Source organism: Takifugu rubripes, chromosome 17 (assembly GCF_901000725.2).
Source record: "Takifugu rubripes chromosome 17, fTakRub1.2, whole genome shotgun sequence".
Classification (NCBI taxonomy): Eukaryota; Metazoa; Chordata; class Actinopteri; order Tetraodontiformes; family Tetraodontidae; genus Takifugu; species Takifugu rubripes.
In genome coordinates this window covers 4,114,708-4,133,965 of record NC_042301.1, presented here as the reverse complement: position 1 = coordinate 4,133,965, position 19,258 = coordinate 4,114,708, and the positions used below count along the sequence as shown (strand labels likewise).

Below are 19,258 nucleotides of genomic sequence, written 5' to 3'. Positions count from 1 at the left end.
GAGCAGAGGCTAACATTTGCACATGAAAGGACGTGCGGACACTTCAGCAGATCATCGAGGTGTGTCGTAACACACTGGAAGCAATATGGCCATGACACAGTCAGACCACCTGGGCACATACAGAAGCACGAAGAGTTCAGATGACTGGGCTAAATTCTTCTTTTAATAAGCTGAAGACCTCAGTTAGAGGCAACAAATCACGTCTAATTAGACAGTTGGAGATGAGCGGATTACGGCAGGTTTCTCTTCAGTACAACATGATTCATGTCTGATCTTGAGCCTTCTATCAGGGAAACGTGCTCCATCAAAGCTTGAATCTGTCCCCATCCTCACGTGACTCCTACGGAGATGATCAAAGGCTTCCCTCGTGGATCTACGCTACAAATGCTGAAAGCGGGCCCCCGAACGCTACTAAACCCGCCGCCACCAGAATTTGCACGCGTCATTTGTTTGCTTTAATCCAATTTACCTTGGAGTAGTTCTACATCTTCTGCATCAGAGACGTGGTTCCTGGGGTGCATATATCACCGGAAGCCTGTGCACAGCTGGACATCAAAGGATGGATTCACTCAAGTATTCAGGGAGCAGCGGTGCAGGAAAACACCAGTCATCCACGCACGTGTAAACATAAAGATGTTTTTCCTGCTGCCGTTGACTAGCAAAAGCAATAACACGTGGGCGCTTCTCAACGCATGACGCTGACCTTTGAGCTGAGGAACAACGTCGCCGTCGCTTTGGTGGAGTATCATCCAACGTTGCAGATCTCGATGCAGGTAGCCTCACGTGCAGGCGCAGCTCATGTCTTCACCGGCGCCGTCCACACGACCACGACACTTGGACCCTTTAGAGCAACAGGTTAGAGCTATAATGTGCGCACAGGCAAAATTAAGATGTAATCATCATCATTAGCGCCATCAAAAATTCCCCCTCTGCCGTGGTCTCCCGCGGGGGAGCGCACATCTCTGACTCGCACCTGCGCGTATAAAGTAAATGTTTTACACATTTATACAAACGGAGGAGCTGTGACCAGAATTTTACGACGCTTCTTGTCAAATCAATGGCAGACAGGATGTTTTTTTCTCCGAGGTACGGCCTGCATACATTCAAATCTCTTCCCGGGCATCTTTATTGCTCTGCTTGTTCTTTAATCATTTTCAAATATCATCCTGTGTTTCCTGGTACACTCATTTAAATGCTCAGCCGTCATTGGTTGCCTGGATGAGGCTCTCTTGGAGGCTGCCTACTGCTGATTGGCTACCAGAGTCTGGGGGCACGGAGGGCGTATCGGTGAAACGGGCATAAAAGGCAGAGTGTGTGTGCAGGATTAGACACAGAGGCAACTGTAAAGAGCTTGGACTGAGACACAACTGGGGCCAAAACGAAAGAAAAAGCTGAAGCAGAAGACTCACATCTCAGTTCCAAAGAGTGTCTGCAGATCCATTTGAAATAAGCAACATGTCTCTGGAAGTGAAGGAGAAGACACATGTTCGACTGGTGTTCCTGGGGGCCGCGGGGGTCGGCAAGACGGCCCTGATCCAACGATTCCTCCAGGACAAATTTGAGGCCAAACACCGGCGCACCGTGGAGGAGATGCACAGCAAGGAGTACGACATCGGTGGGGTGAAGATCACGGTGGAGATCCTGGACACCAGCGGCAGCTACTCCTTCCCGGCCATGCGCAAGCTCTCCATCCAAAACAGCGACGCCTTCGCGTTGGTGTACGCCGTGGACGACCCGGAGTCCCTGGAGGTCGTCAAGAGCCTGCGAGATGAAATCCTGGAGATCAAGGAGGACAAGTTCACGCCCATTGTGGTGGTGGGGAACAAGACGGACCGGGAGGGGGAGCGGCAGGTCTCCAGCGAGGACGTGCTGTCGACTGTAGAGTTGGACTGGAGTAACAGTTACCTGGAAGCTTCAGCGAAGGAGAACGCCAACGTGGTGGAGGTGTTCAAGGAGCTCCTGCAGCAGGTGAACCTCCCCAGCAGGCTGAGCCCGGCGCTCCGCAGGCGCAGGGAGACGTTCCCCAAGGACACCAACTTTCGGCCGCCCATGAACAAAACCAACAGCTGCGTTCTGTCCTAAAAACGGAGGAAGAAGAGGACAAAACCGCCGCTTTGTCCGTTAAAGCCAGCGGAGACGTGGGAATGGTGGATCTGCTGCTGTGCTGGACGCAGAGAGGAAAACGTCCGGCGGACAAGAGATTCGCAAAGACGCTTCGCGGCTGACGAGGCGGGAAGATGCACACGTTACTCACCTGTTTGTTTGATGTACTGTGGTTGCTGCTTATCTGGTGACGCGCTGCGGGTGTTTAGATCAATGTAGAACATTTGGATTTCAAAATAAAACGTTCGCCCGCATCACCACTTTATTGGAAGAAGAAACACGTGTATATGCATATGTTGTAGCATGTGAAAGCGTATGTAAATTGTTTTCGTCATTCACCTCATGTTTACATGTTACTTGGCTCAATAATATCTTTCGATTAGTCTTTAAAGTACAAAATTCAAATGCACTTTTTTTTGCAAGAGACACAATTATGCTTGAGGGGTTTATTTAACATTTTATATTGTATTCTGATTTTTTTTTGCATATTTGATAATTACTGTATGATAATTTTTATCTTTACATGTAATAAAAGAAGCACAAAAAGTGATTTTTGCGTTACTTCTTGATGTTGCTCCAAACAGACATAAATTACGCAACAATTGAGAAACTATTTTATAAAGTAAAATAGAGGGGATAAAATGCAACTGATGTTGTGATTTTTTTTAAATGCAGTGATTTTCCTTATAATAAATATGAGGAAAAAAGAAGAATCAAATATTTGCATAAACACACGTGACCTGTCTTTACACACATAAGCTGGGTGCAGGATATAACTTTGGAAAGGCGTCTCTATTCATATTTATTATATATATATTTAGGTGTAATTATATGGGTTTTTAAGCACGTTTGTCTTGTTTTTAGACAGCTAATGTAGCCTTCAGTGGAGCAAAGACTCTGCAGATGTTTTAAATTATCTGGCGCCGCCTGTTGGTTATTCTCGCACGTTACACCCGCAGCTTTTCAAAGGGTTGACCTTTGGTCCTTAAACTTCTTTGAAATGTTCCACAGAATTAACACAACCAATTAGATTAGATGCGTGGTCACCGTTTCTAAAACTGCGTTGTCGCATTTATCCGTGAATCCTCACTAAAACAAACCTATCTGCGGGTCACTATAATATACCATAATATGGCAGTTATCATATGGCAATATTGTAAAATAAAGCATCATTTATGTAATCAGCTTGAGATTTGGCCAATTTCAACACGCAAACAAAATGAGAGGATGCTGAACAATAAAAGGCCTCTTTCGCTTCCTTAAATGCGCCATCGTGCAGTTCCTGGGAGCTCCGCAAGCTTCCCTCTCAACTCAACTTCCCACAAGGAAACAAGTGCTCAGGTACAAACCTGCCCACCCCCACCACCGTCGATTAGTTTTGAAAAAAAAAAAAAAAAGGTCGTTTTATTTTGAGGAAGCGCCCCAGTAAACGTCCGCTGGCAGTTCCTCTTTCAGTCCACGTTTAACCAGCCGCCTGTGCTCTGCCCTCGCTCACTTGTGAAGGGAAGCGAGGCGCCGCAGCATCACCGCCGTGCGGGTTTCTCGTCCGAGGACGCTCCATCGGAACCCCGGAGCCTTTCCGCGATGCCATCTCGGCGCTGCTCCTGTGAGTTGGGATCTCACTTGTGTCCGCTCATGCCCCTGGACTTGGTCAAAGCTCCTCAGCAGACTCAGGCACCTCTGAGGCGTTTAGAACAAGTGCAAGGTTCTGTGCAGAACACAGCAGCATTCCTCAATCCAGACTCATGTCTCAACGGACATATCGCAACGGCATTCCGGATTTTTCCTGCATGGGATCCACACGCGCGCTCGCTTTAGCACCCTCATGAGCCGCCGCTTCCACTTACTCGCTAGCTTAAACAGGACATCTGAGCCGTTATCACTCAAAAACATCAGCACTTCGGTCTGATCTCTAATCTACTTGCGCAACTCTGCTTTCACAGCTTTCTTTTCCGCCTCCGCTGTGACTGAAACCGCTACCGAAAGTCGAGTTTTCAGGTGTGCAGGGGTCACTTCTGCATTCAAAGCTGCAGAACCAGCCACCTGTCACTGACTACAGCCCTGTGGATGCCTGGGGACCCGCTGTTTCCCCCCCCCCCCACTGGATGACACACTGTAGATTTACTGTATTTAGGAGCAGTAACAGACAGAATGAGACTCAATTCTTTTATCAGTGTAACAGACAGACAGGCTGTAACGCAAACACTGCAGTAAACTTGATTCTTGGGCACGGGTGGGACAACGCCGTTACTTCTGGAATGAAACCCAGTGTCAGTCGTCAACCGCGATGTTGCGGAACAGATAGGCCATGGACTCGCCGTGGTGGATGCGGCGGATGGCCTCGGCCAGGATCATGCTGACGTCCACGGTTTTGATCTTGCTGCACTGGAGCTTCTGCACATCGTGGGGCACGGTGTTGGTCACCACCACCTGCAGGATCGGGGCCACAGGCGTGAAATATCCTGGTATTTTTCCTAAAGGAGGCCAATCGGCTTTGACCTTTAACCCGTTTACCTCGTCGATGGCAGACTCCTCTATGAGTCTGGGTGCGTCCGCCGACAGCAGGCCGTGCGTGGCCATGATGTAAATCCTGTAGGCTCCTCTCTCCTTCAGGATGTCTGCTGCAGCCACAAAGTCCTCCACGTCGTCTATGATGTCATCCTGGGACAGAAGAAGACCTTGCTCACGCGCCATTGGTGGCATTTTGGCCTAGATTTAACATTCCCCCGCCGGACATTTATTATTTCCAGACACTGTCAGAGTAAATGACGAAAGCTTACAACGATGATGGCGATTCGGCCTCCTACGTCCCCGACTACAGTGATAGGAGGCTTCTCCTTCGGCATCATCGCTGAAACAGAGGACGAGCGGTCAAACCCCCGTTTTCTTTCGTTCAACCAAAAAAAAAAAAAAAAGCACAAACGGTGAGCAGGCACTCAGCTGCCTTGCTCTGCTTACGCGGCAGCTCCAGGCCGGTGCGAGCGTGGGCGAGACTGCTCGGGGAAGCCAACCCTGGACCGTCGCTCATCACCAACTCAAAGTTGTGGGCCTCCCCGTGCAGCACCGCCAGGCCCAGTCGGAGCCTCTCTGCGTAGGACTGAGCCCTGATGCATTCGGACACGAGGACTTTAGAAACGCATTCTACAGGAACTTGAATAAACTGAAATAAACTGAGAAATGTGACCTCTGAGCAGCTGAAGGAGACTTTGCCACGATAACCGCGTTCCTGTAGTCCGGGATCTGAGAAATAGACGCGAGACGTCTATTAACATGGCGAGCGGAGGTGCGTTCTCTAGCGAGTCACAAGGCTGTGGTCCATTATGGAAGCCTCACCTCCTCCTGGATGTACTGGATGAGAAAGGGGGAAGCTCTCAGGTTGTCGACGGGAAAGCTGAAGAAGCCCTGGATTTCTTTCTGGTGAAGGTCCATCGTGATGATGTGGGTCAGACCTGTGTGCAAACACATATCAGTCGTGAACGCTGAACAAAAGGGACATGAACATCTCACAATGTCTCCATTGTATTACGGTAACTTTCACCTCGGTCTTATAAAATCTAAACAGAAGAGAATAAAAAAAAAAAAAAAGGCTCATACCAGCTTCAGCTAGCATGGATGCTAGCAGCTTACAGACGATGGAGCCTCGCTTCCTCATCTTGCACTGCTTGCTGTAAGGAAAGTAGGGGATGACCCCGATGATATTCTGGGCAGAAGAAGTCTTCAAGGTGTAAGCCATGACCAGCAGCTCCATGACGGCCGTGTTCACATCTCTGAGACGCAAACAAACCACTTAAGATGTCAACAACCATACGGGAACGGAAGCTCTTGAATTAGCAGCTTTCCTGGGGTTTGGGGGGGGGGGGGGGGTCTATCTGATTATATAGAATATTAATGGGGTTCCTGTGCAGTAATTCAGGACACAACAAACATCTCTAACCTGGGAATGGTTTGAATTATAAAGATGTCTTGTCCACGGACAGATTCTTTCACGTCCACTCGGGTTTCTGAAAATGGAACTCAATTCAGGTGAATCCTACCAAAAGACTCCTGTGAGAATGAGATGAGGGCATTTCCCTCCTCTTTTACCTCTGTTTGCCTCCTGATAGACTACCGACTTGCCCAGCTCGACACCCAAGCGTCTAAGGAAAAAAAAGTTTAAAAAAAAAAAGATGTGAAATAAAGATGTTGCAACTGAGGCGACTGTATCTGAAATCAGCATCCCTGCTTACATTAACAGCTCTGATTGACTACACCTTTCATTCATTAGTAAACTAAGCGACTGGAGAATAAAGCGTAGCAGCCAGCAAAGGAAGAACACAGATCCAGGCTTTTTAGAAGGCAAACTTGTGATTAAAAATATCCCAAACTGGGAAACACCGGGAAAATGCCAGTAGACCAACATAGAAGGTATCAGCATTTACAGAGAGACTCAAAGCGAGTGACCCTCGACTCTGTACCTGCAGAGTGTTTCTGTTTGCTCTGCGTGTGTTGGATTGGACAGATTAGCTGCTGGCAGAACAAACACACCAAACAACAGGGAGGGGAGTGTGTGTAGTCACATTTTACCTTTCAAAAATAGGACTAAACAGCTAAACTGGCGCGGGTCACGTGCTCCTTATCCACCAAGAGTTTGCCAGTTTGAGGAAATATGTCCACACGTTTGCAACATTTTGCACAAACGTGTAGAATTAAAAAAAAACAAAAAACATGCAGTGACGTCATATTCTAACTACGCAGACGCGATGCAACGTTCGACGTCACGAGCGTTGAAGGAATGCACACGGGTGTGTACATGCAGGATGTTGGTAAAAAGGTGAAAAACACGGGGCCAGAAAAGTGCGACGGTGGCTCATGAAGAGGCACGACTGACTTACTCGGTGATGGTCTGGGCCAGCTCGGTACAGGCGGTGCTGGAGTTGCCGGAGAAAACTCGGTAGCCGCGGCTCGAAACGTTCATTTTCGTGTAGCCGAAAGACAACTTCGGAGAGCTGGACCCCAGACACTTGTGACCTCCCAAACGCCTCGCAAGCATGTTTATTTAGAGTTGGGGCTGTTTGCAAAGCAGCAAATCTAAACTAGTGGTTGTTGTGCAACAGATGGAGCTGAAGCTCTGGGTCTGCCGCCCTGTTTAGCCACTTTTGTTACTACAGACTGGAAAGCTCGGTGTTTCTGTAAGGTCGGCTGCGGGATAAACATATTCTGAACTTGCTCGCTGGAATTTTCACGCAGCAGCAGCAGTAGAAAAACGCTCTTACTGTTGTTTGTGGGCTCCAATAGGAAGTGAAGTCCGAAACGACCAATCAGAAAACAGACCGAGGTTTAAGGAAGGCGGGCGAATGCGGATTTTAGCCAATCGGGGCGCGACGTGGGCGTGGTCTAAACTTGCGCTCCGATAAATATACATTATTTGTCTCGTCTTTGTTATTAATCTGACATTTACTTAATCATCTCTGATGTTGGCTTTAAACTTGTCCTCTTGGGTCAAATGGTCGCAGTCTGATTTAGGTCAAATTTGCCCAGGATGACCACAGATGCTCCAATTGTTTAATAAAAACACACATGTTCAGCAAAATTAGTCATAATCAATTTTACTTGCAAACATATGGAAGAAAACCAAAGTTATGACATATCAACATTTGAACAGGTTAAATTGCCCAAAGGCAACAGGAGGGTTAAACCACAATATAATTTAATGGATGAAAATACATTTCAGCAAAAGTGAACAAACATAGTGTATTTGTGACCTTTTGACATGAAATGCAAGAACTTTGCATTTTGATGTAACAGCGAAGGGTGGGGGGACGCTTTCTCTGCTCTTTTTTTCCCCCAATATAATAGCACCACAGATTTAAAAATGATCAATAAAAGCTAGGAGATTGTGCATGAAACATTCTTTAGCTCACAAGTACTCCCACAAACCACCTACCATCGAAGCGTCCGTTTATTTGTCGTCATTCTCGAGATTTTCTTATGAATGTATCATAAAAGAAATGTGTCGTGCACTCAGCAGTGACGTGGTCAGATATATGATTTGACAACACAAATACACACAGACAGAAATTGCCAACTTTTAAGAAAATATGTAAGACATACTTGTTTTATAACATTATAAGCTATGTTGTGTGATAATGAGGAAGTTGTGTATTGGGGTTCCAGATCTACACAAAGCTATAAAGAAGCACAGCTACACGCCATCAGCTCAGCGTCATTCCAATGATATCGACCTGTCCAGTTAGGACGCAAAAATGAATGAATCATGGACCGACCCACACATTGCCTGGACCTGGATCCAATCAAGCACCTCCGTGCACGTGGGCCACATCACACCACAACGTTCAGCAGGAAGGAGATCCATCAGAAGCTCTTCCAGATGTCGGGAGGGCAGCAGACACACACTGGGGTTGACTCCACTCTGGGCTTTTAGGAGTAAGTGGTTAACAGAAAATGGATGAATCTCATACATAAACACACCCACAAGACAGAAGAAATGGAAAGGCTCTCATTTGTAGGATGAGTCCATCCACCTTCCTATCGCAGATGAAGAAAAGACCTGTCTCAACCAGCTCTGTGGCAGCGTCCAACAACCACACACCCACCTTTTTGGTATTCCGCATCCCGTTTCTGAGGCCACAGTATCTGCAGTGCTGTTAAAGGTCCAGTCCGTGGGGGCTATTGCCATGTTCGTTGCAAACTCTGTCCACGTTTTTAGGCCTCGTCTGGTCTTCAGTAGCTCACTCGGCCCCAGCACCACTGCTCAGCTGATCAGAGACCGGAATTTAGAACATCAACCAAAGACCTTCTCACTTCCCGTTTTCTTCTGCTTTCATAGAAGAGAGTGGTTTTCCCCCAATACTCCATCAGCCTTTAAGCACCTTCTCTTTCAGCAGGTCCAAAATCACATGTCTCTCCTGGCTCTCCAGTTCAAATCGCCGTTCCCTCTCTTTCCTCTCATCTGCTAAACGTTCTCTCTCCAGCGCAATCTTACCTGAAAGTAAGAGAGAACTTATATTAGCGAACCTGCCCCCCCCCCTCCACAACCACAGAGGTCAGGCCATTAAAATAAATTGTATTTATGTCTGTTTTTTTTATATTTCAGCAGTAAACATGGGATTACTTCCTAAATGTCTTACTCTTCTGAACCTCTATCTCCTCTCGGCGCAGAGCGAACTCGTCCTCCCGAAGCCGCTGCTCTGCCTCCGAGCGTTTCTCCAGGAAGCTGAGAATCTCAGAGTAGGTTTGGCAGCAGCACTGGCAGGGGCGCTTGGCCATGGGCGCCGAGAGAGACGAGAGATCCGGTATGTCCTCTTGGTCCTCTTCCGCTGCAATGCAGCCACATAAATAATGGCTAACACTGTATTTAACAATAACACCTGAAGTCTGTTTTCTCTCTTCATTCATAAAACAAAGACTTTGCTGCCTCCCCACTGTTGATTCCTATGGCTGCTTTTTCCCCCCACCAGCAGCACCCATGCTGTATTTTTTTTAACTCTTTAAAAATGCTGTGAGAATGAGGAGAATTATCTGATTTGAAAAGAACCTACAGGCAGCAAGACAATGGACTGTTACAGCTCCTGATGCAATCTTCAGGACATTTTGCATATCTTGTACAGGGCTTATAGAACATTTTAAGGAAGTCTCAGGAAGTATTGTATACTATTGGTAGTCGTCCCAGGAGGACCAGTTATAGGGGTAGTAATATCATGCTCCACTCGACCTAAAATACAAGCTGTATTATATTTATTTCTGCTTCAAACAGATATATATGATTCTCTTTAACAAGAAACCTGTTAACCGATCACACAAAAAAATAGTACATTAAGGTTTTTTTCTAGAGCATTTTTATTCGCTTACTTTTTGATATTGAAAACCATCAAACTAGGATTCATTGGAATGTCAATCCCCGTTGTTAAGGAAACGTACTTCCGGAAGCGGAGCAACTGCCAAACGGGCACTGAAGGCAACATTACGCATTAGCAAAAGCTAGCTCGGCTAATAGCGGTACAGTGGTCACCCGTGCGGTTATTAAAACGCGAAAACTCGTGTAAATTACCTTCATTCGACTCCTCTGTCTCGGTTTCATCGTGAATGGCTTCCAGCAACGTTATGTCATTCGCCTCCAAAGAGCTGGAGAAATAAGAGTGGTGTCCTAGCACAGCATCCAGCCGTTCAAACCACTTGCCGCTCTTCCGGTCGGAACCACTGCGGTTGTTGTGGTCTTTAATTTTCTTATAGTCCTGTTTTAGCTTCTTCAGCTTCTCCCTGACTTGTTTACTGCTGCGATGTATGTTCAGATCGCCCAGTCGCGCCGATATACACGCATAAACTTTGTCGTTTCGCGTTGCTCCGTGCAGTTGCTGCTGGATACTTTCCTCCGCGAATAGACTCAACAAGGCCTGCACCTCGTCGTCGCTCCATCGGTCCACATTTTTTGTGTCCATCTCGGGACCAAAGACCCCCGAAATGCAAATTTTAAAAAGGCAATATAGTCAAAGACTAATAATCTGAGCAGCTTTACCACCGCAGGAACTTTTACCAGGAACCTTTAGGGGAACCGTGTATTTTTCCGTGCCAGGGACAGTGATGTAATTTTAGTTCCGGGTGTCTTTTTTTCCCACCCAGAAAAGTCCCTGCTCAGGGGGTAGTACTTTCAGGAACTTCGGGAGGGGGCGGCGGTATCGAACAGTTCTGATTGGTCAAATGGACTCGGCGTTTTAGTTCAGCCTCCAGAAGGAACGTTTATCTGGGTTGTTTTTTCTCTCCATCAGTTCCATCGGTCGCGCAGCGGCTGTAGTGATGCATTCGACCCGGAGTCCCGCCAAAATAAAATGTGTCTCAAAGAATATGAGAGTCCAATTTTCCTCCGGCGTAACACCATCAGTCAGCATTAAGTTTATTTCGGTAGAGTGGACTGCAGAGACGGCATAAAATTAGGCCTAATTTTCCTTCAGTGCTTTCACAATGGCCATAAAATGATGAACGCTAAGATAAATTACCAGTTTATAAATGCATCTTTATAAAATTAGAGCCGAGCTTACGCTGTTGTTTATGCGACATCTCCAATGTGGCCACAAGATGTCGCCAGAGAGCAGGGGAACGATTTGTGCTGCAAGACGACAGGGAAAAATGCACATGTTGGCATGTCTGACTTGACTGCGTAAGATATTAAAAAAAAATATAGATGTAGGGTCTTTTTCAAAATGTGCCATGCTTCATTTTCAGGGAATTCTGATAAATGAATGCAAAACGTAATGCTTGTATGTGTGCAGCAATGTTTCCAGACAAATTCCCCAGTGCAGGCAAAATATCATATTTCATAGTTTCCCTCATCAGTCATTGACACCGGACACATTTCCCCCCCGTCCACTATTATCTCAGGAACACCTTCCTGTCCCCTCGTACAGGCAGGGAGCCAGAAACTGCTGAGGATTCTGACGTCTGACTGACAGCCGTGCCCTTTGCGAGCATTCACCGACAGCTTCTCTTGAGGAGACGATGCTTTTACCACACTGATGACTCATACAGGAGAAACAGCCCCCCCCCCCCAACACACATACACACACACACACACTCACACACACACAGGCGTGTTTAACTCTCTGCCTACTCGGTTAATTATCCCCAGCTCTGCCACATGCCTTCACAAAGTTCTCTCAGCTTGCGCAGAGGACAGTGACGGGGTCGGGCGCCACCTCCAGCTGCTGTTTTAATGTCTGAATGGAAAAGAAATACTGTTAATTAAACATGACGCCCGTGAGAGAGATAACTGTCTACACAGTGATCTTGAACTGAGCTGTAATTACCCTCCACAAACTGCTTCATTTAGGGTTCCCACATACTTGTACACCTAAATTGGACCGGAAAAAATCGGATAAATAAAATGTTATTTCCATGGATGGAATACGAAAATCAATTTGTTAATCAGACACCTGATTAGAAACAACAGCCATTTCAGCCTTTAGATTTGCTTCTTCCACAAAGTCGTACTCTCCGATAGTCATCGCCTCATTGTGGTGATATGGGATATACGGGGTTGCTATGGTGACGGCTCTTCATGGCAACACAGAGCTGCGATCTGTATGATTGCCCATCCCTGTTCCCATTGTATAGGACAGGCATGCTGCTATAATACAAAGGTTTCAGGGTGGTGTTATAAACACGTTAATGGAGGACAGAGTTGAACAATTCTGTCACAATGGAGGCAGAAAAAAAAACAAACATCTGTAGAAATATCCTGGATGATAAAATTCCTTAAGCCTGGTTAAACCGCCGACTGCACCGAGGCTAATGAGGCTTAAGCTGTTGCTCTAACCATTGTTTTTGATTGTTTCTATGCCTTTATTTTGGCCATTTTTGAAAGGTCACATTCATTTAGCTCTGAGAAAGCAGCTACATGCTAATGTCAGCCTCATTAATGCTATTAATTTAATGGATAGTGATGCTGCACCGTGGATCCAGGGCAGCCACCTGACTCCTGTCAGACGGGTTTAATTACCAACAGAGCTGTTATCAGAGCTCCTTTATGTCCTTGCGTATAACATGTGTATGTCAGTCAGAGTTGTGCATTATCGTACATGCCGACGAGACGTTTCTGTCCGTCGGGGAAGGTGGCACAAAGTGGACATTTTAGCAGACAAAGAAGCCGAAAATTGGAAAATACTACATTTTTGTCGGAGGTTCCCTGTGTGGGACTACATGACGGAGCAGGTGAAGCCGCAGCACTCCTTCAGCAGGGTGAGACCCGTCTTGGTGAGGGGTGAAGAGGTCTGCTGGGCCCTGGATCGAGGCCGCCTGGCTGGTACACCTCAAATACAGGCAAAAGAAATGCTCAAAAACCTGCTACATAACTGAGTCCAGACTTTTTCTTTTAGATACATCGTAAGAAATAACGCTTCTCCTGCAACTTCAGAGATCTAAACATACCTGTTTTCGAATTTCTTGGCAATTTGGAGTTCAGAAAATCAGCCATTTCTTTGTCTTCCTCATTTTCCCTGCAGAAAATACAACAAATAGTGAGAAGACGCCTGAAAATAAACAACATCACCAGGATTACAAAGACTTTCACTGTCTTTGGATCAAACATCAGTTACAAAAATGGAACTCCTCATTATTAGGATGGGAAAAGAAATTCCATCACTCATCCTTGACTTAAAGCAGGTGAGATAAGCAACTGTCCAATCGGGCCTGTTAAGATGAGGCTGGCAGCTTCGGTCCATAAAAGCGATAAACACACCGAATGATTTCAGTAAAGATCGCCACAAACGACACGTTAACTGCACGCGAGCCCCAACCCTCAGAGGTGCTTCTGTGGCGAAGGCCATAAACGACAGCAACAAAGAACAAATAAACATAAAAACGCTGTAGATTAAAATATTGGACGTTTTAATTAAGAAATTCCCCCTTTACCTTGATGGGTTCTATGTATTTACCAGTATAATGGAGCTGGAACTGAGCATGGAGCAACTGGGATGGAAGCCACATCAGCCCTGAACCTGACCAGTAATTAGAGGAATTAAATGAAGATGATAAATGTATCATGCTGTTCCTCCGGCAGACTCAGAATACTGCGCGTGTGCTGCATTTCCATCCCTTCCTTTATATGTACAGCAGGATTTCCACTCCTCCTCCTCCACCCAACACCCTATTTTAATTATTCATCCACAGCATATAGTGACCCCAGCTCCTACTGGGAGGCGGACCCATGCGGAGGGGCGCACCTGAGCCGTTCGAACTCCACGTCATCCACCAGAAAATCTCGGGTCTCCACCAGCTTGTGGATCTGCTGCAGGAGCTCCTCTTCCTTCTGCCGGTCCTCGACGGACTTGTCATTATCTGCGGCGCACGACAGCGGGGAACATGAGTACATGAGGTCATCTTGCTGAGAGACGACGCACAGAGAAAAAGGTTCGATTAAATATGACACTGGAGCCTCGGGTGAGGCTGGGGGGAGACACTGTTTTTTAAATATTACATTATAGAGATTGACTACCAACACCTAGACACCAACAGCTGCTAGTCAAGGCTAGTTAGCATCAGTCTGAGAAGAGAAAAGTTAGTCCCCACCATCTGCCATCTTGAATTTTACTGGATGAGACTTTAACATAGTGTCAAAGCCGTTGAGTCTGCTTTAAAGACACCAGCTGCTGGATGTTTGTGCTCATTAGGACTACTATAGAAGGAAGAAACCTTGCTCTCAGTGTGCTTCCATGACAACAGCCGGCATTCCAAACAGGAGAAGAGCGAAGAAAAGAAGCAGCTGAGGGCGGAGGGCCCCCCAGATGTGGACAAAACTCCCCCGAGTGCGATCATTCACGCTAACGTGACGTCACACTGATGCTCCAGCGCTCCTCTAAGGATTGACGCTGTTGTCATACAGGTCTTCTGAAAGTTTTGGCCGTGTGACGCCGCTCTTCCTACCTGGCAGGGACACTAATTTGTGCAGCTCCTTCTTCAGGCGAGTGATCTCCTTGCACAGCTGAATATCGTCCATCCTGCACAGGCGCAATGGGACACAGGAAAGCAGCTGTTAAGGAAACACGCTCTGCAAACTCAGGCAGCGAAATCTGCCGCCATTTTCCCTCCGGTCTGTGATTAGCCACGTGTTACACCTGTGTCTTGTGCGTTTCCCCTGAGACAAAATAGTCCCTGATTGCTTTTAGTATCATTTGTTGAACAATATCCACTAAACTAACTCCTCCAAATGTTACCTCGAGCCCAGCTTTTTCAAAATAAAAGTACATTTAAAGGAATTATTTATTATCTTAACCATCCCAAAGAGGATAAGTCATGACAGGACAGCTGCCACTAATGAAATGATACAACATATAAGAGGTGGCAGTGATGTGAGGGCTAACGCCTGGTGTCCACGGCAACATGCTGGGATCACAGACTGGTGTCAGAGAGGCTCACATGTATCTGAGCTCCGATTCTCTCCTGACCAGAATGTCCCTGATCCTCTCAATCTTCAAAAGCTCTCCTTCAATGTCGTCCACGGTGACGGTGGAGTCGGCCATGGACACCACTTCTTCATCCTCTGAGGGATAAAGGAGAGAGAGAGAGGGAGGGAGAGAGAGAGACCATAATGGATTTATGTCATTTTGCCCAAAAACCAAAACATCTGCATTTTAATGACATTCGTGGCCTCAGTGAGGGTTTAGGGCTTAGAGATCATCATCGGAATACAAAAATGGGGTTTTCCTCCTGCAAAAGGGATTCACGAGTGACAAAATGACAAAACCACGTGAGAGTTTATGACGGAGTCGGTTCGTCCGTCCTGAGCTACAGCAGGAAACTTTCTGTCAGTGGTCCAGAGGAGCAGCAGGAGGCAGGTGGACCCTGCACCAGTCCCCTGGAGGACCAGGATAGACGATGCAACCTCCACACGGGAACCTTCTGGCTGTGAGGCCGCCCCAAAACCATCATTTTGGAAGAAATCGACATGACGAAACAGGAAGTGACAATCGAAGCAAATGAAATGCTGTTGTTCTGCAGCCCCGTCTGGACAGGTTCGAGCCATCAGACCATCACCAGCCAGCCCACTCTACCTTCTACTCTCTCCCCGACCTGACTGGCATCCTCTTCCTCCCCCCTAAAGGCATTTACTGAGAGCTCTGCTTCGGTTTACCCCAGTTTGACTGACTGACACCAGATCATGACCTTACGTCGACCCCGACCGTTCCATGTGACATCATCTGAAATGTTTGAAATGCAAACGAAGCCTCATTATCACAGCAGGCGGCGCGAGAATCTAGAAATAACACAAGGGACTTCGGATCTAAAGAAAACTGAAGCTTATAATGCCGTGCGCGCACACACACACACACACACACACACACTCACTCACTGCAGACACCTGTGGATTCTTGACATTTTCAGAGCTGCTGTATGTGTCAAAATAATCCAAATTGTTCCTTTTAAAAAAAAATATATATATATATATATATTAAAAAAAACCTAAACTAATTTATTTTCTTATATTTTAAGGGGATGAGACAGAACTGCTGTCTCAGATTGCCAACGCCATCGGATGTTCAACAATGTTGCGAGATTTCAGACCTTTTAGGAAAGGCTGAGGTTTAGGGATGCAGCCTGTGTTCCATCGGTGCACTAACCTGTTCTCTGCGTGCCTCCCGTCCATTCGGTGCACCCCAGTGAACCATACTTGAGAGGAGACCCTTGATGCTTCTTCCATCGCTCCAGCTACCGCTTTGGCTGCTTATCTTTTCCAGCCTGCAGCCTCTGTGGCTGGAAAACCACTGCAGAGGGGAGAGCAGAGCAGCACCTCTCTGTTTTCCCTCAGAGCTTCTGAACGAGAGGAGAGATGCTCCGACACTCCCCATAAAGCTCTGCCTGTCCCCGACAAGCCCAGAGACCACTCATGCTGTACACAGCCTCCAAAGTCAAGGCAACCAGCTGTCAAGATGAATAATACCGTAGCTTTTCCGCCACCTAGTGGCCCTTTTGCGAAGCGCAGGAAAGCAGGATTTATTTTCTGTAGGTATTGGCCCATGTGCTATAACTTTGTTTCTGTTTTTTGCATGCATTTATTCAACGAGTAAATGCATTTATTTACAGAGATACAGCTCTGCTGAAGGGCCCGGTGATGTCGAATTAATCTTGTGATTTGCAAAACACATCTTTGTTTCTCAGAGAAACTGAACACGGGCGTTCAATTTTGTAAAATATAATGCGGCTCACGTTGTTGTTTGAGCTTTTGCTTGTGTAAACTGTCATTTTAAACCAGGACAAATGGGTTTGACACTCCTAAACGTCTGAAAGATAGTGAAAATATAAATAAAACGCACTTTTGACACTGTACCTCAACTTTTATTGAGAAAACACTTCTTCGGACCCTACAGTTTCAGTGCAAAAGGGTACTGCAACTGTAAACGGTGTCTGACACAGTGTAAACCTGTGGAAGTTTGACCTGTCGAGCATCATTCCTCCTGCTGTCTTAAACCAGGCCCCCCGGTTGTTGACGCCCTTGCGAGGCCTTGAATGATAAATTCAAGGTTAACGATGCGGCAGCTTCAGGTAGCGGGTCGTCGTACCAGTTTTTCCACAAGCCTGATTGTGCACAGGCAACAGTAACAGGGGTCAACACGCCAGTTTTTAGACTAATGCTACCATTGACAGACTCCCTGATTGAGTCACCACACTGCTGATTGATACCGGTTCTTAAAGGAGAGGCGACAACCTTGGGCCGAAGGGCAACATACTAATGCTTTCGATGTTATGTTGCCTCTTTATTAATCGCCTCTCCAAACACAGCTGGAAACCCGCTGGTTTCAGAAGCGGCTCAAAACGCAGAGTCCTCGTGTCAGTTTCCAGAGAAGCAGGTGAATTTTCCATCATCAGAGTGTAGATCATCATCGTGTCAGGTGATGATGCCAGCGAAGGTGGTCAGCGGCAGGAGGAAGTCCTTTGTTCATGTACTTGCTCAGGCCTGTGTCGTCTCTCCTCGCTCAGATTGTATTTGGACCTCAACGCCTTCTGGAGGCAGTATCCAGGGTCCAGGCACGGGGACACCTCGATGCTACAACACAAGCAAACAAACAGTTGGAGTCACAAAAGGCCCAGATTGGCACAGTTTTAGATCTTGTGCGGGATTTTCAACAGTTCTCATCCGCTGAAATTATTTTTTACTCATTTATGGTGTTTTCTGACTTAGATTTGAGCAACAAAAAAGGTTTTAGTTGAAACTCTTCATTTCCTACTGCTGGCGCACAAGGCTGGTGCTTGGGTATTTACAGAGAAAAATGCAGTTGCTGCCCAATTGTTCGGTTCTCTTTTCTCGGTTTCCTCTATCTACCAGTGAAACCAGCATCGTTTATTCCACAGAAACCCCCCATGACATTTTTTTTTGGCAAAACTCTAAGGATTCACTTCACATTAAAAGAAAATGTGGTTCTCTCACCTCTGAACATCTCTGTAGGTCCTGCGAGGATCTTTGTCCAGCGTCACGCAGAAAGCCCGACTCTCTATGGAGCGGATTCTGATGTTCCTGGTCCGAATTTTTGACTCCTGACGGGGTCCAAAATAAAATGAAATGATCCTCTTGGCTTCAACAACAGCTGTGAGGAAGAGCAGCCGTGCGCCTGAACTCACCACATTGCTGTGTTTGCTCTTCGCCGGAGACTCTTGAACGTCATCGTCAGGCAGTTAGATCTGCGACGCGAACACAAGGAAACGGTCAACGTCCGAGTGAGGCAATTCGAAGGATTTGAGATGCGGTACTGAACCTTCGGCTTCACTGGAGGGAATGGCATTGATCTGAACTCCCGAGGTCCTGACTGACAGCCTTTGTCAACGTCTCGGCCGCTCAGCGTCACCTGCAGGCGTACAAGACTCAGCAAGACGCAACTGGCAAATCACAACACGCGAGGCCACAGGAAGCCACGGTGACAATTCTAAGAAAAAGAAATAAGGAGAGGCTACTTGCCTTTCTGTAATTCCAAGGAAACAACGGTTCCAACTGCCTCCGCTGAGTTCTTCTTCTGCTTGCTCGCTTCTGTTCAAGGAAACACAGTCACGACGTTCAAGACAAATTTCAAATTCAAACTTCGCCTTCAACAGTTGACCAAAAGGTCACCTTTAACCAAGGCTGTGATGTGGCTGAGCTCCGGAACCTCCATTTCTAGATGGGTGAGGAACACTTCTCGACAGCAATCCCTTTTATCTCCTGTGAATGTGATCTAAAGGAAAAATGAGGGACTTTACAAATGTGGTCCAAAGCGCCCCAGATTTCCACCCATAAGCGCATCAAACGCCACCTTGACGAAGTAGATGGTGAAGTAGACGGGCTGCTGCCCCATGCGGATGTAGTAGGAAATGACCATCAGACACAAAGTGGTCTTTGGACCCTCCCAGGATTGGTCTGTTGCTGTAGAACATTAGAGACACAGAATGAAAGACGCGCTTCTTGTTCTTCCTGGGCTTTTGGCCCCTGGGGAGGTTTCCTTACCATTTCAGGGATCATGTAGCCTAAACTTCTAATGTTAGAGTTGTACCATGGGTCCACCATGCTCAGGTAGGAGCCAAGAGAGCAGGGATCGCTGGGTTTAAGGAGGTGAACCCTAAAAGAAGAAAAATGCAGAAGAGACATAAATAAGACCTCGCAAAATAAGGCGTAAATCCAAGCCAGTAGAATTCGTCTGTCCAT

General features: G+C 46.7%; 4 protein-coding genes and 1 long non-coding RNA gene across 7 annotated transcripts; 1 reads left to right on the top strand and 4 right to left on the bottom strand.

Annotated features, from left to right (window-relative positions):
- Window positions 1-1,332: 1,332 nt before the first annotated feature.
- On the top strand, window positions 1,333-2,307 carry LOC101069160 (GTP-binding protein Rhes). The gene has a single exon (XM_003972016.3). It carries the CDS (start codon window positions 1,456-1,458, stop codon window positions 2,080-2,082), a length of 627 nt encoding a protein of 208 aa, XP_003972065.1. The 5' UTR covers window positions 1,333-1,455; the 3' UTR covers window positions 2,083-2,307.
- A 1,948-nt stretch (window positions 2,308-4,255) lies between these two features.
- LOC115253321 (phosphoribosyl pyrophosphate synthase-associated protein 1-like) lies at window positions 4,256-7,380 on the bottom strand. Of its 3 annotated transcripts, none has more exons than XM_029851057.1 (10): window positions 6,975-7,380; window positions 6,187-6,239; window positions 6,038-6,104; window positions 5,698-5,870; window positions 5,437-5,552; window positions 5,288-5,343; window positions 5,062-5,207; window positions 4,884-4,954; window positions 4,618-4,764; window positions 4,256-4,533 (listed from the first exon to the last, which is right to left on the bottom strand). In XM_029851057.1, exons 1-10 carry the CDS (start codon window positions 7,130-7,132, stop codon window positions 4,375-4,377), a joined length of 1,146 nt encoding a protein of 381 aa, XP_029706917.1. In that variant the 5' UTR covers window positions 7,133-7,380; the 3' UTR covers window positions 4,256-4,374. The 3 variants fall into 3 exon arrangements, with proteins under 3 accessions (XP_029706917.1, XP_029706918.1, XP_029706916.1); XM_029851058.1 differs by lacking the exon at window positions 6,975-7,380 and adding an exon at window positions 6,667-6,685; XM_029851056.1 differs by lacking the exon at window positions 6,975-7,380 and adding an exon at window positions 6,330-6,379.
- A 1,451-nt stretch (window positions 7,381-8,831) lies between these two features.
- On the bottom strand, window positions 8,832-11,107 carry LOC115253241 (zinc finger and SCAN domain-containing protein 29-like). Its single transcript, XM_029850607.1, has 4 exons — window positions 10,151-11,107; window positions 9,231-9,419; window positions 8,973-9,085; window positions 8,832-8,858 (listed from the first exon to the last, which is right to left on the bottom strand). Exons 1-4 carry the CDS (start codon window positions 10,536-10,538, stop codon window positions 8,832-8,834), a joined length of 717 nt encoding a protein of 238 aa, XP_029706467.1. The 5' UTR covers window positions 10,539-11,107.
- Window positions 11,108-12,310: 1,203 nt separating this feature from the next.
- On the bottom strand, window positions 12,311-16,476 carry LOC115253240 (uncharacterized protein C16orf45-like). Its single transcript, XM_029850606.1, has 7 exons — window positions 16,462-16,476; window positions 16,209-16,296; window positions 15,007-15,130; window positions 14,515-14,588; window positions 13,815-13,929; window positions 13,021-13,088; window positions 12,311-12,901 (listed from the first exon to the last, which is right to left on the bottom strand). The coding sequence occupies exons 1-7, from the start codon at window positions 16,474-16,476 to the stop codon at window positions 12,789-12,791; spliced, it is 597 nt and encodes a 198-aa protein (XP_029706466.1). The 3' UTR covers window positions 12,311-12,788.
- Window positions 16,477-17,503: 1,027 nt separating this feature from the next.
- On the bottom strand, window positions 17,504-18,239 carry LOC115253332 (uncharacterized). The gene is made up of 3 exons (XR_003891653.1): window positions 18,205-18,239; window positions 18,014-18,120; window positions 17,504-17,632 (listed from the first exon to the last, which is right to left on the bottom strand). It is a non-coding gene; the product is annotated as an uncharacterized lncRNA (long non-coding RNA).
- Window positions 18,240-19,258: the final 1,019 nt, after the last annotated feature.

Coding starts and splice junctions, on each gene's coding strand:
- LOC101069160 (XM_003972016.3), top strand. CDS start 1,456: ATGTCTCTGGAAGTGAAGGAGAAGACACATGTTCGACTGGTGTTCCTG.
- LOC115253321 (XM_029851057.1), bottom strand. CDS start 7,132: ATGCTTGCGAGGCGTTTGGGAGGTCACAAGTGTCTGGGGTCCAGCTCT. Junction 5,553..5,697: donor ATCCATGCTAGCTGAAGCTG/GTATGAGCCTTT, acceptor GTTTGCACACAG/GTCTGACCCACATCATCACG. Junction 5,344..5,436: donor TCCAGTACATCCAGGAGGAG/GTGAGGCTTCCA, acceptor TCTATTTCTCAG/ATCCCGGACTACAGGAACGC.
- LOC115253241 (XM_029850607.1), bottom strand. CDS start 10,538: ATGGACACAAAAAATGTGGACCGATGGAGCGACGACGAGGTGCAGGCC. Junction 9,420..10,150: donor GACAGAGGAGTCGAATGAAG/GTAATTTACACG, acceptor GCTGCATTGCAG/CGGAAGAGGACCAAGAGGAC. Junction 8,859..8,972: donor TGGACCTGCTGAAAGAGAAG/GTGCTTAAAGGC, acceptor GTCTCTGATCAG/CTGAGCAGTGGTGCTGGGGC.
- LOC115253240 (XM_029850606.1), bottom strand. Junction 15,131..16,208: donor GGGAGGCACGCAGAGAACAG/GTTAGTGCACCG, acceptor TTTATCCCTCAG/AGGATGAAGAAGTGGTGTCC. Junction 13,930..14,514: donor CAAATTAGTGTCCCTGCCAG/GTAGGAAGAGCG, acceptor CGTGCGCCGCAG/ATAATGACAAGTCCGTCGAG.